At 41.1% G+C, this 16,078-nt stretch overlaps 1 protein-coding gene across 1 annotated transcript; it reads left to right on the forward strand.

The window, feature by feature from the left end:
• Positions 1-6,122: 6,122 nt before the first annotated feature.
• Positions 6,123-12,496, forward strand: COX7A2 (cytochrome c oxidase subunit 7A2). Its single transcript, XM_081905308.1, has 4 exons — positions 6,123-6,281; positions 7,775-7,864; positions 10,788-10,872; positions 12,261-12,496. The coding sequence occupies exons 1-4, from the start codon at positions 6,264-6,266 to the stop codon at positions 12,317-12,319; spliced, it is 252 nt and encodes an 83-aa protein (XP_081761434.1). The 5' UTR covers positions 6,123-6,263; the 3' UTR covers positions 12,320-12,496.
• Positions 12,497-16,078: the final 3,582 nt, after the last annotated feature.

Below are 16,078 nucleotides of genomic sequence, written 5' to 3' on the forward strand. Positions count from 1 at the left end.
GTAGACGGATTTTGAAAGCTGAGATCACTCAGTTGGAGGCACAGTAGAATTCATTTCCTAGAAAACTAAGTGACTCACAAATAAATGTGCAGTCAGTTGTGTTAGTTTACACTACTTCTTTCCTTCAATACACACACTTCCTTGCCAAATTGAATCTTACATACACCTGACTTGTATGTTTGCTATAATGTGCAAATTGAATGCCAGATTTGCTGTAAATACTTGGCAGTGGCTGCCTATAAACTTAACTGTCTAGAACATGCATTCCAATTACAGTAGGGATTTAATATGAATTGGTTTAATCTGAACCAGTAGAACTAAAACACCCTTGAATTCCATTGATTTAGATCACATTATGAAAAGCTATCTGAGACTTTTTTAACCAGAGGGGTTTTCCCTGTTCCAAACTCAACACTCCTTAATGAGATAGCTATTTTATTTATTTAAGCATTTGCTACTTGCCCATCAACCATCTCCTCAACATTGTTTACCCTCTGCCCATTAAAAACATTTAACAATCCAAAGTTAGAACAGTGAGATCAATACAAATTACCACTTAAAAATCAATGCAAGCAGCATAATTCCTTCTAAAAATGAGTTTTAAAAACAGCTGACAATTGGTTTATTTTAGCCCTTGGAACAAAAACATAGTCCTAAAAAGCTTGGGAAAATAAAAAGGTCATCTGGCACTGCAAATAATTTGGTATAGGCATTAGACAAACCTTGCTAGTGAGAGCATTCCATAACTGGGGCTCCCACCACCAAAAAGGGTATCTTCTTGGTAGATACCTGCCTCACCTCATTTGATGGGAGGTGCTGGAGAAGGGCCTCTGGTAAACATCTGAAGGTCCAGAGAAGTATGTATGAAAGACAATCCTTCAGAAAACCTGACTAAGCTGTATCTCAGGTCTGTTCTCCTTGAAAACAGTGATGTAGATGGAGCGTGTCTACCCAGTTTGCACCAGTTTACCCTAGTGCCTTAAAACTTGCTGTCATGTTAATATAATCTCAGCTTCAGTGTTGGATCATGCCTAGCTCCAGTCATCCTTTTCTGTACCTGTCAAAATCTGCAGCTGTCTCAAACATCCCTACGGAAAAGCTACTGGCTGGCTTAACCCAGTAATAATAGCAATGACAAAGCTCACCTGGGGTAGCTCAGTTGGTAGTGCAGGAGATGCTTAATCTCAGGGTTGTGGGTTTAGTCCCACGTTGGGCAAAAAGATTCCTGTGTTGGGGTGGACTAGATGATCCTTATGGTCCCTTCCAACTCTACAGTTCCTGGAAGGCAAATTCTGAGACATATTATAAATAAAGTGGTTTGGAATATAGATCAAGAGCTTTTTAGCTCTAGAACAAGATGAACTGCTAAATTTGGCAATGAAAAACCTCATTGGAACGAATTTGCTAGCAGCTGACTTTCCTATTTCATGTTGACTACATCTGACTACAGCCACCTCCTGAGAGTTATTCCTAGACAAAGCTGGGAAGGGTTAGGGTTCTTCTGCTGTCACGTGTCCAACAAGAACAGGGCTTGGTTAAACAGGTACGGTGATTTGGCATCTGTTTCTCCATGACTGGTGTACTTTGTCACCTGCTTCCTGTTTAACCACATGCCACTGTTAAAGCAGATTTAACTTGGGTTATCCAGTTAGTCTTTTACAGAGCAGAATTACTGTGTGTTGCACAAGCAGGATATTGTTCTTGTCACAGAAATATTGCTCAGCAGTTAGTCAAATGATTTCTTTCCAAATTTCCTGCTATCCAGCATTTAATCTTGCTCCAACACAAAGCACTGTTGTTCATGGCAAGTAACTGCACTATAATACTGACTTCTTTCCGAGTCTTGTGTTTGCTTCACATATGGGGAGGAAAAAAATTAGAAGACAATCCAGAAACCCAACTTCCAGTAACTCTGTTGCAGACTATGGGCTTAATTAACATTTAAGCTCGAAAGTCTGTTAGTGTTGTGGCACTGGTGTCTTTAAAGCAGCAAATTACCTAAGAGCTGTCATTCTAATTTGTTGTACCTTCTGTAGAAAAGATGAATAACAAGTTTCCTGCTCTAGTTTTAATAGAGACTGAGGTTAATTTAGGATTACCTTCGTTCATTTGAAACAGACGCAGCTGCTTGAACTGGTAAGTTCCTCATACTTTCATCTGAAAGGTTTTGGGATTTTAGTGGATGGAAATCAAGATAAAAGGCTTGAATGAAGCAATGTGAGATATTATTTTAGAGACCAAGGTACTAGTTGATTTTGTTCTTTGTAATTTGAGTCAACTGATAAGTAAAGATTTTTAAGAGTTCTAATTGGCTGCTGATCTAATTGGCTCCATTGTTTGGCTGTTTTTAAGCAAGTACCTTAGAAGGAAAAATACAATTAAGAGTTGCCTATCTTCAACTGCATGTGGCTGCCTCCCTCCCCCTGAGGTGTACAATGTTCTTGCTAACAAATGATTAGCCCTGGTTTCTTCTTCCTATTTCTATGCTGTGAATTTTTCACCATGTCCGCAGTTGGTACTAACCACAACTCCAGGTGTTGTTAGCTACCGTTGTGCATAAATGTGTTACTCATGAGAAGTGAGGCACTGCTTATGCCCTAATGAAAGGCAGACTGTTGTCTTCAAATCATGAAGATAATCATTATAGCAAGTGTTCCTGGATTCTCTTCAGAGAATCAATTTCCTTATCATTCAATTCTAAATTAACATCCATTGCAACCCAAAAATGTTCTGTTAAGTCAAAATAAAACTACCAGACCCGGAAAAGTAATTCTCATTTTTATATCAGAAATAACTTAATGGTCAGAGCAAATAAATAAAAGTACAAAGATGCATTTATTATATTGAATACCACATCAGACAGCATGTGAGTGATAACTAGAAGCAATTTGCGTTTGCTGGGAGAAGTCAATTTTCTAAAAGTCTACTAATTTCTTGATACCAAGGATTACTTATGAATCTTTTTTCATATTACTATTTTCCTAACAGTAACTAGCATATTCATATAACAGGACATGGGGAAAAAATCCCACCAATGAGGTTATATATTTTTATTGGCAGGAGTTTAACCCCAGTAAAAGGGTCATATCACCTGTTTTGTTTACACTAATGGTAGTGCAGTGGCGTAGCGTGGGTTGTCAGCACCCGGGGCAAGGCAAGTAATTTGCGCCCCCTAACCCATGGATTTGCGCCCCCTAACCCTAACCCCCAGATGTTGCGCTCGGTGCGGCCAGCCCCCCCTGCACCCCCCACGCTACGCCACTGTGGTAGTGGAATGTCACAACATTCAAAATGTATTTCAAGTTGTGTTAGTAATGATGCTTGTTAACAGTCATTAGGGACAATTTGTCATGCAAATAACTAGTAAGTTCCAGGAAACTATGCCATTGTAAGGCCGCCTCTTTGAGCATTGCCGAACTAAAATTAAACAGCAACAAGCCTTGCCAAACTTGCATGATTACAAAGATATAACAAATAACAGCCCTGATTATATGGGTCCAACATGATGGTGGCTGCCTCTTTTCTTCATCCCACTACAGCCTCCCCACTTTCTCCCCCTCAGGCTCAGGAATTGTTGTTGTTGTTTAGTCGTTTAGTCGTGTCCGACTCTTCGTGACCCCATGGATCAGAGCACGCCAGGCACTCCTGTCTTCCACTGCCTCCCGCAGTTTGGTCAGACTCATGTTTGTAGCTTCGAAGACGCTATCCAACAGGCTCAGGAGAGACAATCCTAAATAAGTGAGTGAGTAAGTGAAGAAAGAGAGAAAGAGAAAAAGAGAAATAAAGAAAGATGGATGGATTTGGACATTCTTCCAAGGAGTAAGTTGAAGTGAGAGTTGCACCTACTCACACAAATATGGATCTAAGCCCTCATGTTCCAAGTCTACCTAATAATGCATCTTCAATTTGCCTAGGAATTATGGGCCCCAATACATAACCCTTCTAATGTGACTACACTTACCTTTTGACACGACAGCAGTGGCAACTTGCTGCCCTCTTTTGTAGGCTCTTTAGTGATAGGTGCACATCAGTGTTGCTTTTGAATAGGAGCCAAGTATGTATCCCATCTGTGGTGACTGCCCACTGTTTTAATTTAATATATGAAATGGGGCATTGCATTTTGGATCATGTAAATGGCAGCCAACCACTGCCATTGCTGCCAAGTTTGGGGGGCCCAGGCAGCGCCAAACCACTGGCACCAGGTCAGGTGCAAAAGTAGACTCTTCTGAAGACTGAGAGCTGGTCAGATGTTGCCTCTACTAGTAGGTCATTTGGGAATGTAAACCCCAGAGGAAAGAAGCTAGAACAAGGAAACACTTTTATCTAAAGTTCCATACAAGAAATTGCTCAAACTAAGTCAAACAATGTCATTCTTCTAGGCTACTCCAGATGTTGAATTTCAACTCCCATCTGTCCCAGCTAGCATGGCCAATGGTCAGGGATGATAGGTGCTGTAGTCTTTAGCGTGCTAAAGTTTTCTTTGTTAAAGCCAGCCGCAGCAAAATCTCAATTATTGGTTTTTATACTTTGGTTATTTTACACTTTCATTTTAGTGCCCTTGTTTATTGCTTTTTATTTATCCTTTACAGTGGTTCTTCGGGTTACAGATGCTTCAGGTTACAGACTCCGCTAACCCAGAAATAGTACTTGGGTTAAGAACTTTGCTTCAGGATGAGAACAGAAATTGCACAGCAATGGCAGCGGAAGGCCCCATTAGCTAAAGTGGTGCTTCAGGTTAAGAACGTTTCAGGTTAAGATGGACCTCTGGAACGAATTAAGTTCTTAACCTGAGGTACCACTGTATTAACTGTCCAAGACCCCATTGTAAGGTGGGTGGTGTACAGATCATAAATAGGAAACAACAGTTTCCCAAATGCTGGAAGGTTGCTAGTTCCCCTTCACCGTCTTAGGCTGTAGGATTCCACAAACCAAATAAGGATGGAAAGTTATGTGACTCTGGTGTGGGCAATGGCAAAAGTAGAATAAAGGATTGCTAACAATTACTGAGATAATGTGAAGTGCCTCAAACACTCAAAGCACAACTGCCCTCTCTAGTTGCTTACTGAAAAACACTGGGCTTAGAAATTTTCCAGTGAGGGTGCACTGGAATTATCCAGTAGTCTGAAGTGGAAGTTCTGTGTGTTCAGTGTCCTCTTCTTGGGAGCAATCGCCTGCATCTGAGCCAGCCAGTTAGCTGCTTGGTTTGCCTGGAGCAATCTCCCTGTAGCTGAACCTGTGGCAGGCCAGAAGAATTTCACAATTTGTCCCCAAACTGCAAATTATCCAGCTGAATTCTGCCCATCCACCTCCTTCTCGGGGCTCTTCTTGCACCCTTAAAAGTTGCCCGCCAGGCAGCAAATCAGCAGAGGAACCAGCAGCGGCAGCTACAAAGCAAGACCTTCGCCTCGTCAGTTTCCAGCAGTCAAGCGGCGCTTCCGGGTGGGGATGCTGAGAAAGGTTTAAGGGGCGGTGCCCGTTTTCTTGCATTTATGGGAATTATAATAACCGCCCTTGAAAGGTTGCAACTTCTGTGCAGTGTTTTTAAAAGGAAAGCAAAACCTCTCTTTAACAAACGTGCTAGGGAAGAACGCTATACCCACCCTATCCCTATAAAACAGGTACTCAAGAGGGGAAAGGGGGGGCATTGCCATTTTCTAGCCAAGTCCTGAAGAAGAAGGGACCGGGAGGGGAGGAGAGTTGGGCCGGCATCTTTTTACAGTTAAACCTGACCCTTCTCTTCAAAAGCGCCTCCCTCCCGTCTTCGGGAGAACTTGGCTGCCCTGCCCAGGGATGCGCTTAGGAGCCGGGTAAATCAAGCAAGGCGGCGGGACACTGCAGTTCACCCGCCAGCCCGCTTGTGGCGCTCTAGGTTTCCCTCTGGCTCACGACTCCGCAGGCTAAGAGGAAGTCCCGCTCTCTCTGTCTCTCAATGACAAGGAGGTTCATAGACTTTACAAATAAAGACGGTACCCGTCTAGGTTATATATGATACTTCCGATCTCAAACTGATCTATCTGCCTTTCGCAGCTATGGAGATTTTTTAAAAAAATTAATCATAGAGGTGCCAACGGCTAGAAAGACTGGAACGGCGGCTTGTTGATTAATACCGGAAGCTCTCGCTTTGGATGCACGCGCCGGTCGCCATGGTCGGCTGGGGATTGTGACGTCAGGCGGCGTCTCGCTTCCTGTTTCCGGTGCCCTTGTTCCTGCGTTGAAGGCGACGGCGTAGACGAGGAGGAAGGTGAAGAGGAAGAGCTGCCAAGATGCTTCGGAACCTTTTGGTATGGCCGGAGGAGGAGGAGGAGGGTCTGGCCTGTGACTTGGGGGGCTTTTGCTGTTGGGAAAGTAGCCTCGGAAGCAGCGAGATAGACGAGTGAAGGGAGCCCCTGTTATTGCATTTCCTGCGGTTGTGAACTGCCTTTTTCAAGGTTGCAAATTCCACGCAGTGTTAAAAGCGAAAAATGAAAACACAGCGTAGCAAATATGCAGCAAAGGTGAACCCCGCACCCTCAGCAATTCCCACAAAAACAGCTATAATAAAATAGTAAATAGTATTTTTGTTTGTCGAAATGGCTGCTTAAAACTAAACTACGCCTATTTAAAAAGGAACCATACTTAAGTTAAGTTATCGGGGTTTGGGGGGGTCGGGGTGGTCATATTGTGGCTGGTTTGGGCCTTGTAAATGGTCAGGGGGCGGGATCTGGTAAACCTCTTTTAAGAAGGCTGGGGAGGGTGCCATGGAGGATGGGTTGAAGGGGAAATTTGCCAATATCAGGTTTCAGAAGTCTGCCCAATTTGGGGCAGTTATTTCCTCCACGGTGGCTGTCACACATTCATGGAGGAGAGGGCATCTGGGAAGGTGTTGGTGGGCTAAGGTGGCTTCCAGGAGGAGATGAGGCATTTTATTTCCATGGGTCTTAAGTTCACATATTGGGATCTAAGCCAATGTATTTTACTTTATATTTTCATTGGTTAGTAATGTTTGCCATGTCAAAGTCCTTTGATTTTCAAAGATAGGTGTTGGTCTATGATCTCCCAGTTTGGTGGTTTGGGTACTGTTCACTTGGTGCACCAACTTCCTTTTTTACATGGTGCAGATTAAGAAGCAGACATTGGGTTGGGAAAAGCAGGAATTCAACAAAGTAGCTGTTAGCTTTTGGCAGAAGCAACAGGTTTTTTGTTGGTATCTTAAAGAGGCATGTGACACAAGCTTGTGTGCCTTTCATCAGATTTATGTAGATTTACTGTATTTTCAGTTGGTAGAAATGTGGGGTGAAACAGTGGGGCCTAATGGCCATGCAATGAAAGAGGCAGCAATGGTCAGCACAGGTTAAATATATACAAGAATAGCTGTTTTTACACATAATAGCAAAACACGATTAAGCTTTATGTAAGCAAGCCCTTGAACAATACACTCCCCACACCCAGCACTGACATATAAGATCAAACACTTCTTTTCATTCTTAACTAACTACAGTTTGGTAGGTTCAGAACAAAAATGATAGTGTTAAGTATGGCTTATTAAAACTAGCTAGGGTTGTTAGCCATAGTCTGAAGTAGGCTTGCCTCATTAAGCTATATCTAACATTTTCGTTTCAGAGAAAACTGTGATTATCATTCTGTGTACACTAGTGCGGTCACTAACTACATTTGGTCTAAACCGTGTTTAGTTTACTTGCTTCCCAAGTAATTGTGCATATGAGTGTACCCTTAACAAAAGAAGCACTACTTCTAATAATAATTTAAACAGAAATATTTTTTGTGTGTTTTGCAGACTCTTCGGCAAATTTCTCAGAAATCCATAAGCACTGCCTCCCGCAGGCAGGTTACAAACAAGGTTCCGGAATTACAGAAACATTTCCAGGTATGGTTGCATGTATACTTTGAGAACAAATGACATTGTAATGGAACCTCTTAATATTGTTTTTATCTCTATATATAAATATATATATATATGATTTTTTTTTACGATGAACATACTTTACGTAGCACCACTAATGGCATTTAGCGTCCAAGCCATCTTTCTTTTTTTGATCTTTTAAGACCACACAGTCTGATTGCTGTGTGATAGCTGCTTATTTTCTCTGTAGTGCTAAATTATCTGAAATCCAATAGCATGCTTGTATGAATGAATTTATGCTTACGAATGCAATTAAGTTACATGTGAAAGATACAGCAATAGCTGTTGAAGACAAATCCGAATTTTCGCTTCTGGGAGTATCTTAAAAAATATAGGCAATGTCCTACCTGGCTAGCAAATTGTGACTAGTTAATAAATAATCTATGTGGTGCTGGGTATCATAAGTTAGAACTCAAACCTTTTTGTGTGTTCTATAGACAGCTGTACTAACAGTCTTTGATCATTCTCGGTTGTCATGCTGAACAGTACAGGGTAGAGGTGGGGAACCTGCAGCCCTCCAGATGGCATGACTGATGGTCAGGGTGGGCAGGAATTTGGATGGCTACAGATTTCTATCCCTAATGTAAGAAGACACTATTCTGCTAGTAAAAAATGTGCTGTAATATTTTTACTTGACAGTTTGTTGGTTTTCCCAAAGTTGTGATTTCAGCTGTGTTGTCCTTAATGTTAATAATCAAATACTTTTCATAAAATAGTTTTTCTTGGCCCCCTCCCCTCTGCATCCCAAGCCATGCCCACTAAAGCATCAGCCCATCTAAGTTGAGTAGTTCAAAATGGGACATCTTTTCAAAAGTGGTGGGTACATTGTGTTGGCATTTGACTAGTCAAAAATTGATCAAGAATTTTAAAGGAATAAGTTATTTGATCAACCCCCTAACCAGTAAAACCCTAGCAAAGCATGCTAATTACAAAAAAGTATTTTCCTTCATTATTTAATCTAGAAGACTTCAGAGTCTAGTCCCTCTCTCAGTCTTTGCAAAATAACAGCAAATTTCACACTGAATGTCATCTCCCTTGGCATGTGAAATGTGGCTAAACTTTTGCAGAAGGATTAAGCAAAGAGTGGTATGCCTTGATAAAACGGGTTCTTCCTTTCCTTGTGGCCATTGTGGAATCTGCTGGCTGATTTCTTTACTTGCTCCCTGAGGGTGGCAGTGGCCCCACAGACTTTGCACTGCCTGAAAAGTGGCCTTGGGCAGTGACAGGTGGTCATTTAACTGAGAGGGAGAAAGTTGGTCTCTAATCTTGCTGGCTGATCTGTGTGTTAACTGGAAAATCAGAACCACAAGTAAGTAGTGTCACCATTGTCTATGAAATGATGTCTTCCATGACCCTTTAAGGCAGTATATTGCAGTGTGCATACATGCCTTCGTCCACAGTGCTGACGTTCACTGCACCGCTGCTGTCCTGTGCTACAGTGCTCACATTCCCTGCACTATGTAGGCTGCTGACTCAATCCTTATTGACTCTAGCTAATTTGCTGACCCTAATTTATGATTATGTATGCACATGCTTTGTGTTTCCTCTTTACTGTTGTGCTCCCATTTAGAGATGCCAGCAGTTTAGCAAATGGCCAGAGAACCAGGACATGTTGCTTAACTGGAAAGGATGAGGACAAAAATTCTTTATAGAGAGAATGCAGGTGATACCTGCTCCTAAAATTTATTCAGTAGATTTATAGCCTGTTTTCTGATTTGAGTTCTTACAACAGTTAATAGCATTTATGAAACACAGCAGGTGTACCTAAACTCACATTCTCACAAAACAACCAACCCCACTGAGCAGGAGCCAGCACCAAACATTTTCCACAGAGTAGATGGGGTTGGGACAGTTTGACTGGAGCATACCCTCATAGTGGCTGAATGAGAGATCCGTGAGTGACACAAGCTCTGATAAGGGTTGAGGAGGGAACAGTTCCTTGCTTTCACGGTTGCTGGTTGATTAACCAGTTCTGCACTCAATGTATTGCCACTTACATAAGGGCATTCTTTAGAAAGTTTGATCATATTTGACTAGGGTCAATAAAAAGAATATTGTAACTAATCAGTTGAACGGTGTCCCAATACACTCTAAATTTAGGCTGAAGTCCTGTGTATGCATACTTGGGACTTGAGTTTTATTGAACTTGGTGTAAACAAGCACAGGAATGGGCTGCAAATAGGCTGCTCGTTAGAGCTGGTTGATTTATTCTTCCACTCCTTGCCTTTCCTCTCTGGTTGCTTCCTTGCAGCTCATCTTAGCCTGCCTGTCCTGAGGAAATATTTCTTATACCCAGAAATATTTAGGGTATAAGGCTTATCCTTAGGAGAATACGGATGTGGGGGTTCCCCTCTTCTGCTTTCCACCTCCACTCCACCCCATCCAGGAATCAACACAAGGTTTGGCTGCTTCTTCCTCCCCACCTTTCTCTGTCTAGGTAGCAGTTCCTTAGCCCATTTGCTCCACATGGTTCTATCCTTATTTCAGACATCATTATATATTGGTTTATTGTGATGTTGAGCTGGTTATATACTGTGATGCTGAAAACCAGTTATCGCCCAGCCGTACTGCTCATATGACATATATAGCTGAGCAGCAGAGTCTCTTTTTACAGTATATGGTAGCATGCTTTCAACAGAGGGCTGTTTCAGTATTGGTGAACTTTCAATATCAGGTAGATGTTCCAAATTACAGTATTCAGCCTTGAATAACTGGCAACTATGCAGGAAATAACTTTTTGTACTTTTTGCCTGGACTTGAGTAAACAGAGCCGGAGTTAGCTTTCTAACATTGTAACTCTAGCAGAATAGGTTTCAATTTTAAAAAATAAATCCTAAAAGAGAAGAGTCTTAACTCATGAATTCTGCATCTTTGTCGTTGTTATTAGGAAGATAATGGCATTCCAGTGTACCTAAAAGGTGGAACAATGGATGCAATGCTGTATCGAACCACCATGATCCTTTCCGTTTTTGGTAAGACTTTAACAGAGAAGCAGCAGAGCTGTCATAGATGTCTCTGGTTATGTGTTCATATTTCTAAGAGAGAAAGTACCACTCCTCTGCATAAATCTAAAACAGGAACTTGGGAACTTGGAAATTCTGTGCTGTATGTTACCGTGTTATTAAAAACATGCTTAGGAAAACCAGTATAAAAGCACAAGAGATACCAGGCTGCTGTTTGTGAATATTCTCCACATTATTTTCTCCTCTTTCTGTTGTGAACATCACTTGAGTCTATAAGAGCTCTGTCTTAAAGGAACCCAGATCCCCACTCTGTTCAGTAGGCAAATTTGGATGAGCGTTTACATTCAAGCTTGCAGGTTTTCCTATGCCACTTTCCCATAATGCCTACTTTACTTAGCTATTTGGCTGAGTGGGTTTCTGACACCTTTGAGAATGCAGTCTTTACAATCATTTGTTGGGAACCTTTTTAAAGCCCCAAAACATGAGGCAGAAACTTCTGAATGGAAGCTCAGGTTAAAATGCAGCTGCCAGGAAAATGATGGGGGACCTGTGCCCCTCCATATGTTGTTGGACTACAGCTTCAGTAATCATTGACCTTGGCCAGAACTGATGGGGCCTAGAGTACAGTGATATATGGAGAGCTGCAGGTTCCCTATCCCTGTATTGAAAACAGCATGCTGGAAGCACTTAATTTACCAGAATTTCTGAAAGCTCAAGAGTTTAAGATGGCAGTTTTTATCATAAAACTTACGGCATTTTTAGAGTTTTGCCTAATAATAATAATTTATTTGTACCTCATCCATCTGACTGGGTTGCCCAAGCCATTTGGGCGGTTTCCAACCTATATGACAACATAATAAAGCATTAAACCTTAAGAAACTTCCCTGTACAGGGCTGCCTTCAGATGTCTTATGAAGGTTTATGTATTCATCTCTTTGACATCTGATGGGAGTGTGTTCTACAGGATGGGTGCTACTACAGAGAAGACCCTCTGCCTGGTTCTCTGTAGCTTCACTTCTCTAAGTGAAGGAACCCTCAGTACTGGATCTCAGTGTCCGGGCTGAATGCTGGGGTTGAAGACGCTCCTTCAGGTATACAGGGCCAAGGTCTTTTAGGGCTTTAAAGGTCATCAGCAACACTTTGAATTGTGCTCAGAAATGTCATAATCCTCCCTTTATGTACTTAATTGGTCTGGCGATATAAAAGGAATGGGAAAACGGGCTCCTTTTAGCCTGAAGAAACTTAACATATATTGTGTCATTTTCTGTCAGTCTAATAAGATTAGAGCAAAAGAGTGGCATGAATACTTTTTAAAAAAGAGAGCTTATGCTAATAAATTGCCATCATCTAAAGCATTTGTGCTTGATCTGACCTAATGTTGTGTGTCTTCTCTTCAGGAACAGGCTATCTCCTTTATGTGCTCTTCAATGCAGCAATGCCCAAGAAAAACAATTGACCCCAGTTTACAGGATGCATCTTGGAGTAACACCTCTCCACACCATTCCAAAACACTCTTCAGGGACCTACTTTGTCCTTGTCATAAATGATGTCTGTGTTGGGGATCAATATTTATTGAGTTGAAACGTTCTATGCTGTGACCAATAAAGTAGTTTTACATTCCTGTGTGCTCGAATCTGTTGAAAGTTTATTTGCTGAATTTAATGTGTTTTTTTATGAAGCCTGCAGTTTAATCTCAAGCAGAAATAATAGGCTCAAGTTTGAATTTGTACGGCTTGCTAATTTGCCACCCTTTTTGTCTTCAGGATCAAAAATAGCTAAACATGGATTGGGTAAATGTCATACTATAAACAGAAGCACACAGCCTTAATATCATGGAACAAAATTCTAATTCATCTCCTATAGCTCTTCAAAGCTTAGCCAATTGAAGTTTATTTCACCAATAAGGACTCACTTATTTCCCTGAGTACTCGAACTATGATGTGATTTGCATAAAGCAATGTCTAAGCTAAGCACTTGGATTCTTCCTACAGACCATTACTTTTGCAATGAAAGGTGGTCTATATAAATTATTTCTAATCACACTGTGCGATTTTTGAGGCAAAATGCAACCTAGCCATATGTGCCTTTAATCAGAAGTCTTGGTATGTTCAGCGAGCCTTACTCCTGATTAAGGGTTCTGCAGGAACTTTGCAATGCTTATTAACTGCCTTTAGAAGAGCATGGAAGCTACAGTTAGTAGGAGGAAGATACCTTCCCTGTGTCGCAATCAACTGAAGTATCACCACATGATGTCACTGTTGAATTTCTGTTTAAATACCGTCCCTCTAATTACATTTTCTTAAATGATACAGTCATGTTTAAAGGTCCTGTTTTCTCACCTGCAATGGGACCATGCCAAATAATGTTTTCTAATAAGCTATAAAATTGGGTAATTCTTATGAAGCCTAATTGAGCAAATGTTTTCTGTATTCGTCTGTTTTTCCAGCTGCTTTAATAGTCCTGTTATTTTCCTTCATGTGTGACATATACAAGAGAATGGATTTCGCCTGCATAACTCCTACTGAGTCAGATACCTGAAATTATGCTCAGACACATTACTGGCCGTGAAATCAGACAGTACATAAATAATTGTTGTGGTGAGACTCCTTTATGACTCAGTCGAAAGTCTCTCTCCTGTGTTACACATCATTTCGTGTGTATGCTTGTACACCGTTTTCTAGAAAGTCTCTTGCTTTTGTTAAGCTAGTCTGACTTTTTTTTCTTTTGCAGAGGACAGAGGAGAGAGTCTAATGCATGAGCACTTCAAATTGTAGATGCCTTGTGCGGTCGAGGGCCATGGGGAGAAGAATGACTTGAATCCAGGCTTAGAACTCAGTCCTGTTCATATCTGTTCAGAAGTAGGTCCTGTGGAATTCAATGGGGCTTACTCCCAGCTAAGAAGTTTGCAGCCTTAGTCTCATACAATACAGCAGAGCCACTGAAACCAATGTGATTTAAATCATTGTCTAAGGCAGCACCGCTTACCTGAGAGCATAGGAGCCAACTACTAGGGGCTGAGGTCTTTTCAGCCCCCACTAATAAAATGTTTGCCCCCCCCCCCATGTTGATGAGCATTGTCATTCAAATGGTGTCCATGCCCCACATCGTGTGAGCAATTATGCAGGGTGGCGCTTCCCCCCACCCCATGCAAGTTAACACTCCTGCCTGAGAGTAAGTTCCCTTGCATGCAATAGAACTTATTTCTCACTAGATACAGTTAGGATTGTGCTGTAACTTAAGTCCCATCAATTTCAAGTGGGGTTCATTTTTCCCCCAGTCCAAAACAGTACAGGCTGCCCATGCAGGAAAATCATTACAGCCGCCCTCCTGAATTTTGGCAGGATTCACCCCCTTCAGGTGGGTCTAATATGCTTGCAAATTTGATTAAGTACTTCCCGCAAAATTAAAAGCTATATGTGGTTATGTTTTAAAGAATACATTTTAAAGATGCCCAGTCCCAAGCTGAATGAAGCCAAACCAAAAACAATCCTGGACCTATTTGCCCATAATATACCCATTTCTGTCAAAGGTGGGGAAAGCTATAGCCCATTTTTAGATTTCCTAATATGGAATGGGGGAAAATGAAGGCCTGAATTATGGCCTAAAGCAATAAATGGAGCAAATATTTTGTGCATATATCATACGATCAATAATTTCATGTGAGCACTAAACTAGAGGGGATTTAGAAAAAAAAGATGGAACCTGCAAGAATGCGGGTCAGGTCAGCCGTTCTGAGAACTGGAAGTGCAATGCCCAGAAACTGGAAATGATCCTTGAGGGGTAGGCAGCAAATAAAGGAGGTGAGATCAAATGGCCTCCAAACACAGTTCCAGGGAAAGTATGAGGAATCGTATTTTCACAGCAGTTTAGGACGCGGGGATCTCGTCAAACCCAATTCAGTGGTAAACATCAGGTTTTAACTGGAGCAAGAAGTGTGAGGGGGAAAGCTCTCAGACCTGGCATAAGAGATTGACACAGAATATGTTGATGACACGGGTCAAACGAAAGTGTGGGTGGGCCCTTGGTTTTTTCACTAAATTCCCCCAATACATTTATCCTTTCCTCATGTGAGTAAGTTAGGGTTAAGGTGGCATTCTTCTGCACACTTACCTGGAGGTAAACTCCACTGGGCACAGCGGGATTTAATTCTGTAGAAATATCCATAGGATTGCACTGCCCAGTTCATTGAATGCAGTGGATCAGACTAAACCATAAAAAATGCACCTTTTAAAATTGAGACGTTGAAGCAACACTAGAATGGCATTGCAGGCAAATATGTTGCAGCACAAATGACTATTATTGCTTGTTAGGGTACCACCTGCTTAAATCAAATTAGGAAACTAGATGGAAAAAGAGTTTGAGCTGACCTGAGTTTTCCCTTTCTTCAAGTTCCATGGTCTGTCTGATTCTTCAGAAAAGTGTTATCTTTTGACTGTCTCTTCACAAGATGCTGTGCTGTCTTGTCTCTACGATGCCTGGAATTTTGTTTTTGGTTCAAAAATACTTGTTTAGCAATATGGTTTTGAATATTCACAGCTTTGGAATTCCACTGGTGGATTTTTTTATTTTATTTATTTATTTTTGCTGATGGAGCAAATCTGCCAGCACATCAAGTCAGGTCAGATATCCGTGTGTGTTAAAACCTCAACATGTTTGGAGGACACAAAAACCAGATGACAAGGAAGAAACAGGTAAGAACGTGTTCTTTATGTGAAATAAGATCAAGGTTGTTCAGAGATTATGTGTAAGGTGATCAGAGAGATTTTTTTTTATGGGGAGCATGGGTGTTTGAAGTTGGAAGTAGAGGAGTAAAGAATTATGGGTGGAACATCTATGGGTATAGCTAACTCACTCAGACAAAAGTCATGGTCATTTAAACTTTATGGATGCCAAGCAGTTGTGAGTTAAGGTATGTACATTCAGTTTTACTTGTATAACAGACTGCGTTCTCACACAAATACATAAGAACTCTTGCACTGTGAAAGCTATAGAAATACAGCTTTAGTTTAAGTGTGATGGGAAAAGAGAGAAAACTGTGTACTTAGCATATTAAGTGAAGTGGAAAATGCCCCTCCTATTACAAATATATATATATATATATATATATATATATATATATATATATATATATATATATATATCTCAGTATGGAATAAGTAGAGGTTGCACAAAAGAGTAAATGGTGTCACTAGCACTATTTATGCTATTTAGATGT

Source organism: Podarcis melisellensis (assembly GCF_964234715.1).
Source record: "Podarcis melisellensis genome assembly, chromosome: 3".
NCBI lineage: Eukaryota > Metazoa > Chordata > Lepidosauria > Squamata > Lacertidae > Podarcis > Podarcis melisellensis.

Coding starts and splice junctions, on each gene's coding strand:
- COX7A2 (XM_081905308.1), top strand. Junction 7,865..10,787: donor AATTACAGAAACATTTCCAG/GTATGGTTGCAT, acceptor CGTTGTTATTAG/GAAGATAATGGCATTCCAGT. Junction 10,873..12,260: donor CATGATCCTTTCCGTTTTTG/GTAAGACTTTAA, acceptor TCTTCTCTTCAG/GAACAGGCTATCTCCTTTAT.